The 21249-nt window shown below is 39.2% G+C and overlaps 1 protein-coding gene and 1 non-coding gene across 2 annotated transcripts in view; one reads left to right on the forward strand and one right to left on the reverse strand.

Moving 5' to 3' along the window:
- On the reverse strand, positions 4637-4709 carry TRNAK-CUU. The gene has a single exon. It is a non-coding gene; the product is annotated as a tRNA-Lys (tRNA).
- The window catches only part of PSMA3 (proteasome subunit alpha 3), a 28919-nt gene continuing 14807 nt past the window's right edge, over positions 7138-21249 (forward strand). Inside the window, exons 1-3 of the mRNA XM_001927990.5 lie at positions 7138-8521; positions 12285-12367; positions 19389-19512. Of these exons, the coding sequence (XP_001928025.1) occupies positions 8501-8521; positions 12285-12367; positions 19389-19512 (228 nt within the window). The 5' untranslated portion in view covers positions 7138-8500. The remainder of the gene's footprint in view (positions 8522-12284; positions 12368-19388; positions 19513-21249) is intronic.

Raw genomic sequence — 21249 nt, forward strand, 5'->3', positions numbered from 1 at the left:
ATACATAGGCATGGTCCTAGTCCTGAGCACTAAGTGGGAATTCATACATTTCTAGACTGTATATCCCAAGTCCATTAAGAATAGGAAGGGATTCATTTTTATACTGGTGTGTGTACCTTTGTGTGATTACTTTTTTTTTTTCTTTTTAGGGCCGTACCCACAGCATATGGAAATTCCCAGGCTAGGAGCTGCAGCTGCCAGCCTATGCCATAGGCACAGCAACACAAGGTACAAGCCAGGTCTGTGACCTACACCTCAGCTCACGGCAACACTAGATCCTTAACCCACTGAGCCAGGCCAGGGATTGAACCCTTGTCCTCATGGATACTAGTCGGTTCATTACCACTGAGCAGCGATAGGAACTCCATGTGTGATTACTTTCTAAAGTACTTCTAGCTCTACTTTGTCACCATGTACTACTACTGTAGCCCCAGGTTCATTTACTATTTATTGACACTCTGCTGTGTACCTGGCATAGTTTTAGGTATTATAAATGTTTCAACAGTAAAACATGAACTTTTGCCCTTAGAGAGGTTACAGGTTAATAGAAGTGGATTTGTACACAACTGATGATGATTTGTACACAACAAAACAGAATGTGATGTGTAAAGGGCATCAACTGCTTGTTACTGATATAGTTAGTTCTGATGAGGGAGCAAGGAAAGCTTCATGGAGGAGGCTTTTGACCTTATTCCTGAAGAATGAACAGAATTTCAATAGTTGGTGGTTGTCTCAGGCTATGTGAACTGAATTCTTTACATAAAAAAAGCATTTGGCATTGGGATGAAGCATTGCTAATTTAGGATTAGATCACAAGGAACTTGAAAGCCATATTAAACCAGGGGATAAAACTATGAACATTCAGTTTTGCTGTCCAGTTTCCCAATATATTCATTCCTAAAGTGAGACTTCTCTGTCCTCTGGGACTTACCACTTTCCCACAGCACACTTTCTCCCAAAGCAGCACTCTTTCCCATGAGCCCATTGTCTATAACTGAGGCACTTACAATTTCACCTTGTGTTTGTTTCTATACAGGTTCTGTCTTTCTTTCTGGAATATAAGCTCCATAAGAACGAAGCCCCATTTGTTAACTTTGAAAGCTCCCAGTGGGATGGCCAGGAATAGTTGTCTACTAATTGTCAATTTTATGGAGTTAGTATTTAATAACATTATCCCTTGTAGTAAAAAAACTTAAAGTTATTTTTTGTAGAATTTGGATTATTTGTGAGAAGACTTTCATTAGTGAAAAATGCAAAGCAATAAGATCTTTGATTGAAATACAGCTTTATAGGTAACTATAAAGTGGCAGACAGCCACTGGCTGAAGTAAGGAATAGAGCCCTCTGTTAGGGGTTGAATTGTGTGCTCCAGAGAAATGTGTTGAAGTCCTGTGAATGTGACCTTATTTGGAAATAAAGTCTTTGCAGATGTCATCAAATGAAGATGGGGTTATTATTACAGCCCCTAATCCACTATGACTAGTGTCCTTATATGAAAAGAAAAATGATGTTCTGTCATGGTACGGCGAGTTAAGGATCTGACATTGGCATAGCAGCTGTGGCGTAGGCTGCAACCATGGCACAGGTTAGATCCCTGGTCTGGGGATTTCCACGTGCCATAGATGTGGCCAAAAAAAAAAAGGGAAATGCCATGTGAAACAGAAACATAAGAAGGAAACCTGTAAAAGAGACAGGGATAGGTGTCTAGAGATTGGAAGAAATTGGAGTTAGGCAAACCAAGGAACACCAAGGATTGCTGATGACACTAGAAGTCTAAAAGAGAACAGTTTCTTCAAAAGAGTCTTAGAGCATAACTCTGTCCAAACCTTGATTTCAAGCTTCCAGCCTCCAGAATGGTGAGACAGTGTATTCCTGTTCTTTTAAGCCACTCAGTTTGGGATCCTTTGTTAATGGCAACCCTAGGAAACTAATATACCCTTCTTCTTAATTCACTTGTTCAACACATACTTACAGAGCATCTGCCAGATGTGCTTGAGATATATCAGTGAGCAGAGACAAAAATCCTGCCTCTGTGGACCTACATTCCAAGAGTGCAAGAGAAAGTGAAGAGAGAGAGAATAATGCAAGTTAGAAGAGGATGCCCTCTATAGAAAAAGTGGGAGTTCCTTCGTGGCTCAGTGGAAACAAATCTGACTAGCATCCATGAGGATGCAGGTTCCATCCCTGGCCTCAATCAGCAGGTTAAGGATCTGGTGTCACGGTCAGCTGTGGGGGTAGGTTGCAGATGAGGTTTGGATCCTTCATTCCTGTGGCTGTGGCATAGGCTAGCGGCTACAGCTCCGACTTGCCCCCTTAGCCTGGGAGCCTCCATATGCCTCTAGTGTGGCCCTAAAAAAGAAAGAAAAAGTAGTGTAGGGTGGAGTGGATAGTGGAGTAGTTGCCAATTACAATAGGGTACTGCCAGCCTACACCATAGCAACACTGGTTTGGAGCCACTTCTGCAAACTACACTACAGCTCACAGCAATTCCAGATCCTTAACCTGATGAGCGAGGACAGTGATAGAAGCTGCCTCCTCATGGATACTAGTTAGATTCTTTTCCTCTGCACCCCACGAGAACTCCTCCGCCCCTAATTCTTGACAGTTAACACTTGTAAATTCTTGAGTGATGGGGGGAACTTTAGTTTCTAAATCCCTTGGAATTTCCTGGTAGTAGAAGTGTCTTTTGTTCTAATAAGTTGACCCTTGGGGGGCTCCCAGGTGGCTTCAAGATGAGGGCTTGTCACCAGAAAGTCTAATGATTAGAAACAGAACTTTCAGCCCCACCCCACTCCCATCCTCCAGGGAGAGGAGAAGGATTGGAAATTGAATTGATAACTTATCATGCCAATGTGAGAAAGCTTCCAGAAAAGTCACTGCACTACAGGGTCCTCAGAGCTTCCAGGATGGTGACTGTATTCAGGTGCTGGGAGAGTGACATGCCAGGAAAGGACATGGGATTTCCACGCTCCTTCCCCATACCTACTCCTCAGCATCTCTCACATTTAGCTACTCCTTTAGAATAAACCAGGAATAGGTACACATTTTCTGGAATTCTGTGAGCCATTCTAGGACATGATCAAACCTGAGGAGAGGATCATGGGAATCCCTGATTTACAGTGGGTTGTTCAGAAGTGGGGAAGCCTGGACCTGCAGTTGGCATCTCACAGAACATTCACTGTTGACATGTTGGTCACTGTCAACTCAAAACACCAAACATCATCCTCTCTTGCTAAATAAGTGCCTTTATTGGGTTCAGCTTTATCCTTCCTTGAGTCTGCTTTCCCTATAAATAAGATTGTGCTGCAGCATAGAATTGCCTTTGCTTTCTGAGAACAGCCAATCCAGAAGGAACTCTCAATTCCTCAGCCCTTACCCCAAATTACCCAACTAGAGTCCAGACCCTACAATTTCTTTCTAACCTCTTACTGGAATACCCCACAGATCTCCCTCATCGCAAGAGGTAATAAGCCAAACTTGTTAAACTATAGGTGGGTTTTTGTTGTTTTTTGTTTGTTTTGTTTTTTGGTCTTTGGCAGAAGGGCATTGCCAGGTTTAACAGATGGGAGAGGAATGGTGAGCTTAAGCAACTGTGGGGGCAATTGGCTCCAAAGAGGAACAGAGAAATAGAATGGTAGCCTGCAAGGAAACAAATTTTCATTGTTTTAAGATGGAGGAATAGCAACATGTTTGTATATTGAAGGAAAAAACCAAGAGAGGAAAACTGGTCGTTTAGTAGGAAGAAAGCTGGTGGGTAACACGCTGAGTACAGGAACTAGTGCTTAAGGTAGGAACAAGCACTGTTCACCTACAGGGTCCGGGTGGTAGGATCTTGGAATGTGCTGGCTGTGGTGTGGACAATCTCTTCCTGATTACTTAAAAGTTCTCAGTGAAGAGGGAAAAGACGGAAGTCCTGCCCCACAATATCTAACTGCCCGTTCGAAATTTCACATCTCACTTCTTTCGTCCTTCTGTTTCAAAAAGCCTCACCTCTACAGGAATATTAACTTCCTAAAACCTATGCAGTTGGATAAATTCTAAATATAGTACCACGAACAATGGAAGAAAACAGGATTGTGCCCTGGCTGTAGAGATGTGACCACAGAATAAAACATTTCTCACTTTCTGTTTCTCCGGAGAACATATCCCACCCCCGGAGAAGGAAAGCCCTATATGGAGAAGAAACAGTAAAATAAACAAAAAAGACACATTTTCTTCCAAGTCTGCCGACTCTGCTTTTACATCGGATCGCTTAAAGTTTTAGAAAAGCTGCCAAAATTGAGGCTCGTAATTTTGTTCTGATAAAATAAAAAACTGCCCTCGATCAGCAATTAGGCACGTATGCACAGTAACGCAGAAAATCAATTTCAACCTTAAGCAGTGGCCTTTCATTTTCCTCTGTGCTTTAAGGAGGAGGTAGGGGAGGGATCCCGGAAAAGGGGACCGTGAGCTTCTAAGTGCGCAAGCGCAGTTTGAGACCGGTTTCGTTTGCTAACTGGTCTTTTTTCCAGAGGTTTGGCCAATATTTAAAGTATCTAAGGTAATCCGGTTTTTAAAAAGCCTTTTCCAGTTATAACACTATGGCGAGACCTCAAAATGTTTACGGAAATTTAGGTTCTTTAACAAAAGTGAACTTGCGCCCAACGTGGGGCTCGAACCCACGACCCTGGGATTAAGAGTCCCATGCTCTACCGACTGAGCTAGCCGGGCGCTTGGGTGACAGGCCTAATTTTTTCTTCTTTGATGAGTGTTCAACTACATTTGCTTTTTCTTTCCCTATAACTTTTTATTTATATAAAAAATTTGTGTCATGTTATTAGATAGTAACTTCCAAATTAGATCTTTTTTCAGTTCTTTAAAACAGTTCTCTAGTTGTACTTAAATTTAATCCTTTTTATTGCCTGTGTATCCCAAGAGAGTTGAAAACTTAGGGTAAGTCTGTCATTACAGAATCACCGAATCTCTAGTGTTTTAAAATATTTACTGCCCAACTCGTTATCTTCATTACAAAAACATGTCGCGACTATTCCCCTTCTATCAAATGGCGTAATGGAGTCCTAGAATTTGGGGCGCAGCATTAAAGAAACAAATTCCAACCTCGAAAAAGTTAGTTACACACCCACGGAAGAACAGTAGAGCTTAGCTGTTTTCCTTTAATATGACCTAGTCAAGGAAAGTTAAATTGAGGAAAACGATATTGGCTCAATTAAAATACCACCTCTTTCAAGTGGCTGCCTGACAAGTGAGAGGTCTCTCAGAGGTTGCTCCTGCCATCCATCTCAAAAAACAAGGAAAGGATTACAGTGTCACTGAGTCTTCTGTAAAGAATGGTAATTCTAGGAGAAAAAGAGAACTGACTCTGACCAAATTTTGACAGACTGAGAGAATAAAATAATCTCCTATGGAAATGTATATACCCTGAGATACTAATGAAGTTCTCTAGCTAAAGAACTCTGCACATTTCTGTGATGGGGGGTGGTGTGTATCCTACTGCTTAGAACAGCAAGCTAAACCCTAACTGTAAACTTGGAATAAAGAATTCTTAGGATACTAACCCTAAAACCCTTAAAACAGTATTTAGAAGTTAAACACATTGGGCATTACATTCCCTGCATTACTTAATTAAAACACAAAAATAAGGTATGGCATAATATACATTCAGATTCTTTAAAGTGCACTTAAGATTTAAGCAGAATGTTTAAAATTTTCAGGCTTGAAATATTAATGTAATTATTGACTAACAATTTTTTCTTGCAATTGCAAACTCTGGTTTATTCTGACTATTTTATAACTTGGCAGAATGTAACTGGTAAGTGAATTTGTATTTATCTGCATTTTCAACACATTTATTAAGCACCTACCATGTGTAAAAGCACTGTTATGTATTCTAATAAGTGGAAGTATAAAACAGACTATGATAATCTCAAAAGTTTTATCACCTTTTAAGAATGATATGTGTAAATTACACAGCAATTTTATATGCACTATTTCCAAAAGTAAAGTAATTAAAATAAATGCATTCATACTCATACTTTTTAAATCCGCTAATGAATCAGGCACTAGTCAAGATCCTCAGGCCACACAATTCAATGCATTCTTCTGAGTTACAAGATAAATCAACAATCCAGCCCCCAAGTAAGCAGTTAAACTAACAAGTTCAGAAAGAGCTTCAAATTCTTAATTATTAGTGAATAGACAAAGACCATTAGGCACTCAAATCCTGTTAAAAGTTTAACTGGCTCCCTAAACAAGTTTGGACTGCTTATAATCTACTTTCAGGGTGAACTCTTTTTAACTTCCCTCCGCACTTTCTTGGCCCACAATGGTCTAACTCAGGATCTCGCATGAAAAATTGCAACCAGAATATTTCAGTGAGGATTAGGCAAATTAAACGCTAGTCTTCCAAGAATATCCAAATCCTTTCTTCTATCTATTTGTTTAAGAATAAGAACTAACTTTAATTATGGTGCTTAATTAGCAGGAAGAAGCAATTGAATTTCCTCTTTCTCCTTTACTTTCTAATCCAATTTTTCAGCAAGCCCTACATATCTAAAATCCATCCACATATTTCCACCTCCACTGCCACCACTCTACACACTCTCCATTATGGCTTGACCACAGGACTGCAATAGCTTTCCAACTATTCTCTGTGCTTCTATCCTTCCTTGTATTCATCACTCCTCACACAGAGGCAAGAGAGATCATTTAATAACTAAATTAGATCTATCAGTCTGCTTAAAAACCTACTGATAACCTTACAGAAGAAAGCCAGTAACTGTGGAAGGAATGATGGAATTAGAAAATCACCATTTGGCAACCATTATCATAATAATTGATTCAAATAAGAATCACAGGATACTATAACTAGCGGGTGTAAGATTGAGGAGTAGCAGGATATTTACATAGCCTCAAGGTATTTCTTCACAAGGTATTCATTAACTACAAAGAGCAAGATAGAAACTATAGTGGAGAAATCTTAAGTGATCAAAGTTAACATCATCAATAAGGACACAAATGACAGCATGTGCCTCCTAATAGAAATACAAGGTTACTTCTGTGGTATTCCTGACAAAAATGCATCACCTGAATCTAATCATGCAAAAAAAGTCATACAAACCTGAACTTTGGAATACCCTGCAAAGGAAATGGCTTGTATTTTTCAAAAGTGTTAATGCCATGAAACATAAAGAAACATTAAATTATTTTCCAGATTAAAGGAGACTAGAGACATGACAACTGCATGCAGTGTGTTATCTTGTATTTTCTTTTGCTATGAAGAGCATTATTGAGAGATTTGCCAAAATCTAAATAAAGCCTGTAGATTAGAAAAAAGCATTATACATTTTCTGATTTTCATAGTTGTACTGTGGGCATGTAAAATAATGTTCTTTTTTGGGGAAATACACACAGAAGTATTTAGCAGTTAAAAATGCTGATGGTTTTCCATTTAAAATCGGAGATTAAAATCCAAACCACTACAAGATCTGACCCCGTGTCCACCTCTCTGATTTCACTTCCTGTCACTCTCACCACTTAATCACTATGACAGGCCATACTGACCCGACAGTTCCGACAGCCTTGGAACTGGAATTATACTCCCATAACAATCCCAAGTTTCAGTTTAAATATCCCCCTTTTACAAAGTAATTCCCTAATAAATAGGTCTAAAGTTCAAACTTCCATTGTCTCTTTTTTACCACGTGGTGCAACTATTTTGCCTATTTACTCTTTGTTGTCTATTTCCTCCCACTAAATGTAAACTCATTAAGAGGGGAGGTCATGTCTTCTTTACCGTTTAAAGAATTTTTTATTATAGTTTATGTACAAATTCTTAAGTCTTATCAGCAGTGTTTAACTGAATACTGAGTTAAAATAATCTTCAGTCTTATTCTTAATTCTATTAAGTAGTTATATGAAAAAGTACTAATTCTTCTGTAAAACTCCGATCTGAGCTCAAAGCTGATACCCTTAGAGTCCATCTTCCTTCCTGCTTGTGAGGAGGGGTGGATAAAGGGGACGCCATCAAGATAACTGGGTTACAATCAGGACGTCAAGCGTGGAGACGCCTCCTCTACCATTTCCTTTGGCCTTTGGAAGAGTATAAGAACATCTCTCCACTTTGCTTTAAGAAAGAATAGGGAAGAAAAAGCGAAGGAGAAGAGATAACTCCTAGGAAACAGACTGGAGCAGCTTTTCAAGCAATTGGAAGACTCAAAGTCCCCCGACAACCCTCCGGAGAGAAACCGAAGAGGAAGGAATCAGTCCTGCTTAACCCGACCTCCGCTGCTTCTGCACAGGCGCGTTGCCCGCTACGCGCATTCCCCACCCCCTTTCCCCACAATTCTCTGTTCTGTGGGTAAGGATCCAGGAACAAGCCACAGAGAGGAAAACTATTGGTTGGAAGAACAGCCAATGAGAGAGCCTGTTACTAGTCTGCGTACTGAGGTGTGAGGGGTTCGCTTTGGGCCTGAAGCCTTAGGCGGCCTGGTGGTTTTAGCACGATGAGCTCAATCGGCACCGGGGTAAGTTCGTTGTTTCTCGGCGTGATAGTCTAGCCTAAGGATCAGCGTAGAAGGGAACGTGGACACACTGCCTGGGCTGCGCCAACTTAGGGTGCGCTGGTACTGCCTTGGGGCAAGTGGGCCGCTTCCAGTTGTGCGGGGCCCTGAGGTCTTTCCTTCGCTGATTGCTGAGTTCGTGTCTGCGGTGACTCGGACCTGACGCTTCACAGCTCAGGTGTAGCGGGCTTGGCGGCGCAGCAGTGAGATTTGGAGCCCCCTTTTGCTGAGTCACTTTCCTTAGCCGCTTAGGGAAACCGAAAGTGGAACCTCGTGGGGCCTGAAATTGTGAAGGATTTGGGCGACTCTTAGCCTCTTGAGAACCAGTAGGGCAAGGTGGCTTGGGATTCCAGGGTCTGAGCTACAGCTTTCCAGGGACCGCCGTTGCAGTTCCTAGGATGCTGCTGACTCACGGAGATTCTCTACGACTTCCTTTCGAGTGTGCTGTTGCACCGCTCTGTGTGAGTCCTTGGAAACTTGTCAGAATTAGTAAGGAAGCGCAATCTGAAGAATCCTTTCCATTTTTTTCTTTGTAGTCCTAGCTTTTGGTGTACAAATTACTTACCAGCACTTTGAGGTATCAGTGCCGTTAGTGTTTAAATGATTAGCTGCTGACTTAACCGCTTCTGACTCAATAGACAGACTGTTGAGGATTTTGGAGGTGGATTTGTTAACTTGTTCGGCTTTATTACTTTAAAACCTTTGATAAAAGTACTGCATATATGCAGTCTTCTGCTTACTCCTTTATGTATTTCTTTATTTAGAAAATACAGTTTTTGTTTAGAAATATTTATTAGTTGTTTGCAATAGAAGCATTGAATGTTGGGTTTCTCAGTTCATCAATTCCCACTGTTTGAAAGAGTTTGATATTCACCTTTAGGCCCAAATACTAGTTTTCCGAGTTTGACAGTGGGCAACTTAAGTTTGAAATGGTTTAATCCATTCGGTTATCAGATGCTGAGATTGTCATATCGTTTTTAGATTAGTAGATGTTCAGTAATGCATGTTGTAGTTAATTGACTTTTTGTTTTGTTTTGTTTTTGTCTTTTTGCCATTTCTTTGGCCGCTCCTGCGGCATATGGAGGTTCCCAGGCTAGGGGTCGAATGAGAGCTGTAGCCACCCGCCTGTGCCAGAGCCACGGCAACGTGAGATCAGAGCCGTGTCTGCAACCTACACGGCTCATGGCAACGCTGGATCCTTAACCCGCTAAGCAAGGCCAGGGATCAAACCCGCAACCTCATGGTCCTTAGTCGGATTCCTTAACCATTGCGCCACGATGGGAACTCCAGATCATTTCTTTCTTTCTTTCTTTCTTTTTTTTTTTTGTTTTTGTTTTTGTCTTTCTGTCTTTTTTAGGGCCTCACCCGACGCATATGGAGGTTCCCAGGCTAGGGGTCCAATCAGAGCTGTAGCTGCCAGCCTAGGCCAGGGCCACAGCAACGCAAGATCTGATCCGTGACACCACAGCTCATGGCAACACTGGATCCTTAACCCACTGAACGGGGTCAGGGATTGAACCTGCGTCCTCATGGATACCAGTCAGGTTCTTTAACCATTGAGCTGTGATGGGAACTCCCTGTAGTTAATTGACTTTCCAACTACGTTAATATCCTAGATTGAGTGTTTAGTTCTACAAACCCTTCATATAACCATGTGAGATATTTTGGTTTTACAGTGGTAGAGTTAAGGATCTTCATTTAACAGAGACTCATGAAGCACCACTGTTGAAGACAGCTCCTATCTTCAGTTCTTACTAAGAATTCCGGATATGAAGACCTGTCTTCTTGACATTTATCTCCACTTCATTGTTTAATAGGCATTTTATGCTACATATCCAAAGTAGATCTCTGGGTTTTCTTCTTCTCTTGCCATTTGGCACATCCTACAATTTTTATTTCAGTGGTCCAATTCTAGTTACTCAAATAGAAAAAAAAATCAGTAATGCACTTTTTAAATTCTTTTTTACTTTACTCCTGGAGCCAACCTTTAGTAAGATTTTTTTTTTTTTTTTTTTTAAACTACACCTCTCTTTTTCTGTAGTCTAAGGCACTACCTTTGGGATATCTGATCTCTACCTCCTCTCTTGTTCCCTCTACAATTCATTTTCCAGATGAATGATGTTTTTAAAAAAATTAGATATAGCCCCCTCTGCTTAAACTCCATTGACTTTCTATTGCATTTAGAATAAAATGTAAAACTTCCTACTACAGCCTAGAAGATTTAACCTAGTTTGGCCCTTAGCTGCCTCTGATACAGTTAGTTTATTCTTCTGTTTACCATTAATGGTGCTCAAGAACAGGGGCCTCATTCATTTCTTTTTCTTGATTGTATTCAGTTTATTTCTACCCTAAGGTCTTTTTTTTTTTTTTTTTTTTTTTTTGTCTTTAGGGCCACACCTGCAACATATGGAGGTTCCCAGGCTAGGGGTCTAATCGGAGCTGTAGCTGCTGGCCTACACCTGAGCCACAGTGATACCAGATCTGAGCCAAGTCTGTGACCTATACCACAGCTCACAGCAATGCCAGATCTTTAACCCAGTGAGCGAGTCCAGGGATCGAACCCACAATCTCATGGTTCCTCGTCAGACTTGTTTCTGCTGTGCCACAATAGGAACTCCAACCCTAAGATCTTTTATGCCAAATGCCAGGGCAGCTCCTCTTCCATATGCTAAATGGCTAGCTATTATTCGGATCTGGCTCATCCTAAATAGCTAAATGTAACTGCCCCAGAAGTGCCTTCCCTGAGCTCTGTAGTCTATGGTAGTCCCTGAGACTTTTGCTTCACCCTGTCTTCTTTTCATCATAGTACCTTTTCTGGTTTACTGCTGTATCTCCAGCACCTAGATTTGTTTGTGGTCTGATTTGAAAATGAAGGACCTCCAGGATGAGTATTTTTTCTATTTCCTTGTAGTGACTAATATATAATAGGTGCTTATTAAATATATTTAAATGTTCAATGATGTGTCTAAGGTTCTCAGTTTGTTAGTGCAACAACTATGAATTCAAATGTTGTGACTCTCAGAGTTACCACTGTGGCACAGCAGCATCAGGAGCATCTTGAGAGTGCTGGGACGAAGGTTCAATCCCCAGCCTGGCACAGTGGGTTAAGAATCCATCATTGCCACAGCTGCAGTTTAGGCTACAGCTGTGGTTGGAATCTGATCCCTGGCCCGGGAACTCCAGTGCTGTTTCTGCCATAGTAATTTTAAAAAAAAATGAGCTGTGTTCAGTGGGAAAAGTTCTGACTTGTATCCTTTGCTTTTCAGTAGCAGAAATCAAGTCACTTTCCCTTAGCTAATATTGCTGCTCTGACTTGCTTCTCTTCCTCTTCAAAGCACAATCTTTGTTGAGATTTAACACACTTTTTTTTTTTTTGTCTTTTTGTATTGTTTTTAGGGCCACACCCTTTGCATATGGAGGTTCCCAGGCTAGGGGTCTAATCAGAGCTATAGCTGCTGGCCTGTGTCACAACCATGCCAGATCCAAGCCGCATCTGCAACCTACACCACAGCTCGTGGCAATGCTGGATCCTTAACCCACTGAGTGAGGCCAGGGATTGAACCCACAACTTTATGGTTCCTAGTCAGATTTCGCTTCCTCTGCGCCACGACGGTAACTCCAAGATTTAACACACTTCTAATGTGAAAGCCATCTAGGAAAAACAGTTGTAAAGTTACTACTGCCAAAGATACATCATTATAAACTTATTATTTTCTTTTGCTCCTAGTATGACCTGTCAGCCTCTACATTCTCTCCTGATGGAAGAGTTTTTCAAGTTGAATATGCTATGAAGGCTGTGGAAAATAGTAGGTAAGAAACACTGTTTTACTTGAAATTGGAATATTTTAACCAGGTGTTAAGTGTCTCCTATATTTTTGCTGATTAGGCTTTGTTATAGTTCTTGGTACAAAATAACCCTAAAACTATGTCAATTTATTAGGCATTTCCAGAACTCTCTTTAGGTTAGATCTTTCCATGAGCTTCAGTCTTTTTTTTTTTTTTTTTTTTTTTGGTCTTTTTGCTATTTCTTTGGGCCGCTCCCGCGGCATATGGAGGTTCCCAGGCTAGGGGTCCAATCGGAGCTGTAGCACCGGCCTACGCCAGAGCCACAGCAACGTGGGATCCGAGCCGCGTCTGCAACCTATACCACAGCTCAGGGCAACGCCGGATCGTTAACCCACTGAGCAAGGGCAGGGACTGAACCTGCAACCTCATGGTTCCTAGTCGGATTCGTTAACCACTGCGCCACGGCGGGAACTCCGAGCTTCAGTCTTATATTCCAGTTGATTCCGGGATTATCCACGTGGACATTCCATCATGTCTCAAGTGAAGTATATAAAACCAAATCCACTGGAGTTTCTTTGTGGTTCACCTGGTTAAGGATCTGGCATTGTCACTGCAGCGGCTTGGGTCGCTGCTCTGGCTGTGACTTCCATCCCTGGTGTGGGGACTTCCACAGGCCGAAGGTGTGGCCAAAAACAAAAGAAATTCATCATCATCTTTGCTAGCCCTTTTTCCTTTTTTCCAGTTCTTGATTTATATCATTGTTTTCCTTGGCTCCTAGGATTGTGACCTTATAGTCTGAGCTCTTATTTCCTTGTGCTTTAAATAACCAGTGCACTTGGTCTCTTGTTGACAAATTTTATGAGTCTTTTATTGAAGAAATTTTGCAATCAGTTATACTTACTCTCATTGTATTTTTGAGTCTAAAACAGTTTTGGGATGAATTAAAGGACTTTTAAAAATTTTCTCCATAACTTATCTGGAGCTCTTAAAAACATTTTTTTAAGGCCTACTGTACAGTGTTGATGTTTGAGCTCAATTTTTTCATTATATTGAAAATTTGTATAGTTAGGGAAATGTTTCTAGAATTTAGAAAAATCCACATTAGACACATTTTTTTTTTTTCACTTTCTGCCAGTATCTTCAGTTTTTAATTATGGACGTTTCATGGGGTAGAGACTAACTGGTCTTTGCCTGTGCTAGCACAGAGCCCTCAGTAGTTACTGCATAAATAAATGTTCATTTTTTGGTACCATCTTCTGAGTATGGATTTCTAATGGTTTATGAAATAGTATTTAAAAAAATTTTGTGCAAAAATACATTTTAAGTCTTCTTACAGGATTTGTTAATGAAACTATTTTATGCTTAAATGTTATTAGAGATATTGACACTTAATGTCAGTATCTGATAATATAAGTAAGGCTATTAAGAATTTTAGGCTGAACTCTATTTGGCATTGTATGCAAAGCCTGATAAGAGTTCAGAGTCAAATTCAAGAAAAAAGTTGGCACATTTTTTATTGCTGATGAAGGAAGACAGGCTCTTGGACCAGGGAGCTAGAGGAAGATTTGAGGAAATTATCGTTTTTCTTCTCTTCCTTTGCATTCTTGCATTTTCATTGCTGTAAAAACAGGTGGATGTCTTGACTAGAAGAAAACTTGGAGATAAGTTTCGAAATGACCCAGAAAATTGAGACTAGACTGTGAGGATCTTTGCAGTTTGTTTTCTACAAAGCATTTCCAAATATGGTTTAGAACTGTTAAGTTTAAGCAAATTTGGAGTTCCTGTCTTGGCTCAGTGGTTAACAAACCTGACTAGCATCCTTGAGGGGTGCAGGTTTGATCCCTGGCCTTGCTCAGCGGGTTAAGGATCCAGCATTGCCGTGAGCTGAGGTATAGGTCTCAGATCTGGCTTGGCTGCGGTGTAGACCTGCAGCAACAGCTCCGATTATACTCCTAGCCTGGGAACCTCCATATGCCACAGGTGCAGCCCTAAAAAGACAAAAAAAAAAAGACAAAAAAAATCAAGCAAACTTGAAGAAGTCTAATTTTTAAAAGTTGAAACATAAGAAAATGAATATTTTTTCCTGCAAAAAGAAAAATTAGTAGGAAAGTTCCTCTTTTTTTTTTTTTTAATTTTATGATTTTTAACCGGCTATAATAGGAAAGTTCCTCTTTAAAAGGGAACTATATGACCCGGTATGTTAGAATATTGGATAAGGATCAGAAGAAGTGAATTTCCCTTCTAGTTGCTGCTTACTGGTAGTATTATATAGGGTCCACTGTTTAGTCCTCTGAATATTATTTTTTTGTCTGTAGAATTGGGCTGTGGCCATCTAACCTTTTCACATACCTTACCATAAGAATGGAATATATTAAAAAATATTTTTGAAAATTTTGAAGTGTATTGTGGATATAGAAAGTGGAAAATAGAAAAATTAGATTGTGAATTTTCTTGAGTCTGGCATATAAAACTGATAGGAAACATTTAACCAAATAATTTGATATAAGATATTTTTGCATCAAAAGGAGATAAACTCTTTTAAAGAAATTTAATCTTATAAATTTCTTATTTTTAAATTTTTTTTATTTTTTATTTTTGTCTTTTTAGGGCCATACCTGCAGCATATGGAAGTTCCTAGGCTAGGGGTCAAATCAGAGCTATAGCTGGAGCCTACACAGCAACGCCAGGTCTGAGCTGCGTCTGCCACCTACACCACAGCTGATGGCAACACCTGATCCTTAATCTGCCAAGCAAGGCCCAGGATCAAACCCGCATCCTCATGGATACCAGTTGGGTTCGTTACCGCTGAGCCAGCAATTTTTTATTTTCTATGTTTATTTTTTTAGGCTACACGCAAGGCATGCAGAAGTTCTCTGGCCAGGGATCAAACTCAAGCTGTAGCAGTAGCAATGCCTAATCCTTACTGCTGGGCCACCAGGGAAATCCTAATCTTAAGAATTTAAAAGTTAGATGTTTTGGGAGTTCTCTTATGGCACATTAGGTTAAGGATCCAGCATTGTCACTGCAGCAGCTTGGGTCACTGCTGTGGCATGTGTTCAGTCCCTGGCCACATGCTGCAGGTGTGCCCCCCACCCCCAAAGTCACCTGTGTTTGAGTATTTTATGTTAAACATAGGAACTTCCAAAACGAATATTTAATGATACAGAAGTGAATACTTAAAAGCATTAAAAAATGTATAGCATAACTATTTTATAAAAGTATGCCTCTAGAAAGTAATATGCAGATGAAAAAAAGGATTAAATTAGAATATTCTCCTTTAGCTCATTGAGGAATCAAGATATGAAAGGAATATGTGCAACTTAACTGTAAGGCTAGATTGTTTGGAACAAAAGTATACTCTAAATTTTAGTCTTAGGACCCCTTTATACTCGAAAGAAAATCACTGAGGACCTCAAAGAACATTTACTTATGTAAGCTATAGGTTCATCAATATTTACCATATCAGAAATTAAAACTGATAAAATCAAAAGTGCTTATATATTCATTTAAAATAATAATAAACATAGTTACATGTTAAATAAATTAACATTTATTAAAATATTTAAGTAGCATTAATAACATTTTTAATTAAAATTATTTTCCAAAATGTAAAAAAAAATAGAAGAGTGGCATTGTTTTATATTTCGGCAAACCTCAGTAATTAATTGAAGCTTAATATAAAACAGTCTCATATCTGCTTCTGCTTCAATATGTTGTTACTTTTGTTGAAGTGTGTGAGACAAATCAGACTTCATATAGGTATGTTGTTGGAAAAGTTAGGGGTACTTTAATAGCTTTTTATGCATGTTGGTTTTTGATATTATATCAAAACTGAACAGTTCTCATTGTGCCTCAGTGGTTAATGAACCTGACTATTATCCACGAAGACACGGGTTTGATCCTTCCTTGCTCAGTGGGTTAAGGATCTGGCGTTGCCGTGAGAGTGGTGGTGTAGGTCATAGATGAGGCTCGGATCCCATGTTGCTGAGGCTGTGGTGTAGGCCGGCAGCTACACCTCCGATTCGACCTCTAGCCTGGGAACCTCCATATGCCATGGGTGTGGCCCTAAAAGGAAAAAAACAAACAAAACTGAACAGGTGTTAGTTTCTTCTTTCTTTTCTTTTCTTTTTTTTTTTTTTTGCTTTTTAGGGCAATACCTGCAGCATATGGAAGTTCCCAGGCTAGGGGTCTAATCAGAACTATAGCTGCAGGCCTACACCACAGCCACAGCCACACCAAATTTGACCCAGGTCTGTGACCTACACCATAGCTCACAGCAACGCGGGATCCTTAATCCACACAACTTCTTGGTTTCCTAGTCAGATTGATTTCCACTGTGCCACAACAGGAACTCCAGATATTAGTTTCTTAAAGTTTAGTTGCTGTGTGGTGTCTGAAAAAATAATGATGAACTTTTTGTACTTTTACATTTAGAATCTATTGGTTTGTCTTGCACTTTGTATGTTTTACCCATGCATGATTGATAATACTGTGAGAAGGTCATTTGCTAAACATTGGTTCACTGAGTTATAGCAGATCTTCCAAATTAGACATATTTCATTATAAGCTATCAGAAACATCACGATAATATCACCGCTAAACTTACAGTAAAAGTTTTGGGAAGCAGACAAGCTCACAGTGGTAAACATGTTTTCTAAAATTCCAGTTTATGCTTGAAAACTCAAATTTTAAGACTGACAACAAAAATACTGTCAGTTGTTTTCCTTGAAGTGACGACAGGCTTACTTTGTTATTTTAGGAAAAAAAAGTCTGCCACGTACCTAAGTGGAAATAATCATAGTTGTTATTCTTTGATGGTAAAAACAGATGTTCCATAAAAAAAATCACAATTCAGTTTACTTTTATCAGTGCTTTTTCCTTTAGGCAATCATTGTATTTTGATGTATAGCAGAAATACTTTGAGTACCTTCCATTTTCTTAGGATAATTAAGACAGTTACTCAAATATTGACATCTAATAAAATTAATTGCTGGTTTATCAAGGACATTCTTAACTGAAAATGGCTTTTTTTTTTTAATTGTGAGAGCGTAGCAATGAAGTAGTTTACTACTGCCATTTGTCATCACTGCCTTATTTGTGCCAGCAGTTTTACCCACCAATGCTTTTGTATCATCAGTGCAAACACAAAGTGGAAAAGGCAAATGATTTCTTTTTATTTTTACGGAAGTAATTTTGACCTTATAGGCCACACTTTGAGAATGTTTAGTTTAGAATAAAGAACATTTTAGATTCTGAAAAGTAAGGATGGTGATGAGTTGGAACAATTGGGAAAGTCTGCCTGACACTATTTAAATGAATTTTCATAAGTTTGTGGAAATTTATTTAAATGTGCAGTGGTGAGGAGGAAGTGTATTCTAGTAGTTAGTATAATTTCAATAAAGACACAAAAGTGAACGTTAAGGTGTTTGAGGTATGACATTGAGGTCGAATTCAGTAGAGCACAGGATTTATGATAGGAATTGACTAAGCTGGGTTTTGCAGATTCTTGGGAATTTTGAAAGCTGGGCCAAAGAGTTTATTTATTTATTTATTTTGTCTTTTTTTTTTTTTTTTTGTCTTTTTTTGCCTTTGCTAGGGCCGCTCCCGAGGCATATGGAGGTTCCCTGGCTAGGGGTCTGATCCGAGCTGTTGCTGCCAACCTACACCACAACCACAGCAACGCCAGATCTGAGCCGAGTCTGTGACCTACACCACAGCTCACGGCAATGCCAGATCCTTAACCCACTGAGTGAGGCCAGGAATCGAACCTGCAACCTCATGGTTCCTAGTCGGATTTGTTAAACACTGAGCCATGACGGGAACTCCTGGGCCAAAGAGTTTAAACTTGAAAAGATACCTGAAGTGTTGGGGAAGGAATGTCTGAGATTCTTAACAAAATTTGTGTGTTGGTCAGTTCATTTTTCTGGTTGTTTTTGATTAGCATTCACTTTATTAAAAGGATTAGAAGATTAAAGTAATTAATGTATTTTCATCTTAAAATGGCAATATATAATTTCTCCACATTTTACTTTAGATTATTTTGAGATTTAAGATCTATTTTGTTTAAAACAATTGTACAAAATATATATTTTATTCTTTTATATACTTACTGTAAACGACACATGGTTATTGCAGAAAAAGCAAAAGAAAAAAAATTATCATCTTTCCACCCACATTAGTCACTGTTAACTTTTTAGTTTATATGTAGCCTGTCCTTTGCATGCATGTTATGTACAATTTTTAACAACATGACTTTAATCAACATTTGTTATAATATGGCTAACATATTATAGACACTGTACCATTTGGAACATATTTTGTTGGCATCTTTTTTCACTTATGTGTTAATACCTTTCTATGTCATGATAGGAATGTTTTTTGTCAAATGATCATTTTTATGGATCATTACACTTTGTTGTTTGCCCCGTCTAGTTTTCAGATATATTTAAAGAGTTAATATCCTTTAAGAAATGAATTTGCAGGGAATTCCTGTGGTGGCACAGTGGTGACGAACCCGATTAGTATCCATGAGGACATGGGTTCAATCCCCTGGGTTGGGGATCTGATCTGGCGTTGCCGTGAGCTGTGGTGTAGACTGATGATCAATTAGACCCCCTAGCCTGGGAACTTCTATATGCCGAGGGTATGGCCCTAAAGAAAACAAAAAGACGAAAAAAGAAACAAATTTGCCTATTTTAATTTTTTTTTTTTTTTTTTTTTTGCCTTTTGTCTTTTTAGGGCCACACCTGCGGCATATGGAGGTTCCCAGGCTAGGGGTTTAATTGGAGCTGTTGCCACTGGCCTACGCCAGAGCCACGGCAACGCCAGATCCGAGCCGCGTCTGCAAACTACATCACAGCTCACGGCAACGCCGATCCTTAACCCCTCAACGAGGCCAGGGATCGAACCCGCAACCTCATGGTTCCTAGTCGGATTTGTTTCTGCTGTGCCATGACGGGAACTCCTATTATTATTATTATTTTTTTTTAACTTAGGTTTATAAAATTTATTTTCAGTTAAATTGATTTTCTTCTGCTTGTTTCAGTACAGCTATTGGAATCAGGTGTAAAGATGGCGTTGTCTTTGGGGTGGAAAAATTAGTCCTTTCTAAACTTTATGAAGAAGGATCCAACAAACGACTTTTTAATGTTGATCGGCATGTTGGAATGGTAAGGACACATTTAAAAATGTTCCGTTTTGCCTTGTCCAATTTCTTGTGAACTAATAGGAATATATTAAAATGTGATCATAAGAACCCATTTATTACTTTAGTATTGAGGCAGAAACAGATCAGAGAACAGCCACAGAAGTAATCACAGAGAGTGGTTTCTGAACAGTTCACTGTCTAAGAGAAAGTTTGTATTCCCATAATCTGATTGGAGATATATATGAAAACTCAAGTTGCTTTAAGAAGCAGAGGGGGAATTCCTGTTGTGGTGCAGTAGTAATGAATTCGACCAGTGTCCATGAGGATCTGGGTTCGATCCATGGTCTCACTCAGTGGGTCAAGGATCTGGCATTGCCATGAGCTGTGGTTGTAGGTCACAGATGTGGCTCAGATCCCATGTTGCTGTGGCTGTGGCATAGGCTGGCAACTGCAGTTCTGATTTGACCCCAGCCTGGGAACTTCCATATGCCTCAGATGCATCCCTAAAAGGCAAAATAATAATAATAATAAATTTAAAAAGGAGGAAGGGAGAGGAGTGAGAAGTATGTGTAGAAAAGAAATCTTGGCAGTACAGATCACCAATGAAGGCATTTGCTGGAGAGGCTAAGAATCTTGCTTTTTGTAGTCCTTGTGGGGATCACTGTCACACTAAAGATGTTATTATACCTTTATAGTAATGTGGAACATCAGGAAAGGATGTCTGATGAAAGGAAAAGTGAACACATCCTTTTTAGTAGCTTCATAAGCATCTATATTTTTTTCATGCCACTGGAATCTTGAGTGATTGCTTTGTACAATTACAGGCCAAGACAAAGAAATTACTGGTGTATACTGAAGTCATTTTATTTAGATGCCAGACTTTCTTCAATAAAAAACAATTTAACTAAAAAAAAAAAAAAAAAGGAATGACTTTTAACCCTGCTTATGAAAAGGCAAAGAGGAAAATGAGAACAGCTGTGTGTCAGGTATTCTGTTAGAGGCTTTTCACATAAATTATCTCATTTAATCCTGACACTCCAATAAAAGTAATTAGCTTTTACAGATGGGAAATAGACTAAATATGCTGTGATTCATACTTGGGTCTGCATGGTCTGTGTGACTCCAGAGCCCATTCTGTAGGGTGAGATCCTATTTGATCTACTCATTCTGCTGAAATACTAGTAGCTTTGTTATTTCTCAATGAGATGTGTTATATACAAACACAAGAACGACTGGTAAAAATATAACCAGTAAACTATAAAGCTACAGATAAGATAAAAATAATTTTTTTTTGCTTTATTTTCTGAAACTTTTCTCTCCTGAACAGATTTTATTATTGTAACCTAGCTGGCAGGAAACTAGTGAATCCTGCATTGTTTCATGTAGTAAAAACTTTAGGTAGGTGTATTTTGAAAAACAAAAAACAAAAACCATATAGCCTTGTAGGCACTTTAGTGATGGAAAAAATTTTTGTTCTAGAATTTTCAGATGTGTCCCACTTGTTATTTAAAGCCAGGAAATTGATGGCATTCCTTATAGCTGGGAATTGGCAAAACATGAGACATTGAGGAGGGCTGGAGAAAATGAAGGATAACGTTCTGTCTCCACAATTGTCATCAAGGAATTTGATAGATTATTAGACTTCACAGTAAGTTTTCTCTAAAGCAAGGGAAGATTTTTCAAATGGTAAAACTTAAACTAGCTGAATATACCTTGTGGAAGTTACTCTGAACACCAGTCTCCTCACCTCCAAAACTAT

The sequence above is a fragment of the Sus scrofa genome, chromosome 1 (assembly GCF_000003025.6).
Source record: "Sus scrofa isolate TJ Tabasco breed Duroc chromosome 1, Sscrofa11.1, whole genome shotgun sequence".
Taxonomy (NCBI): domain Eukaryota; kingdom Metazoa; phylum Chordata; class Mammalia; order Artiodactyla; family Suidae; genus Sus; species Sus scrofa.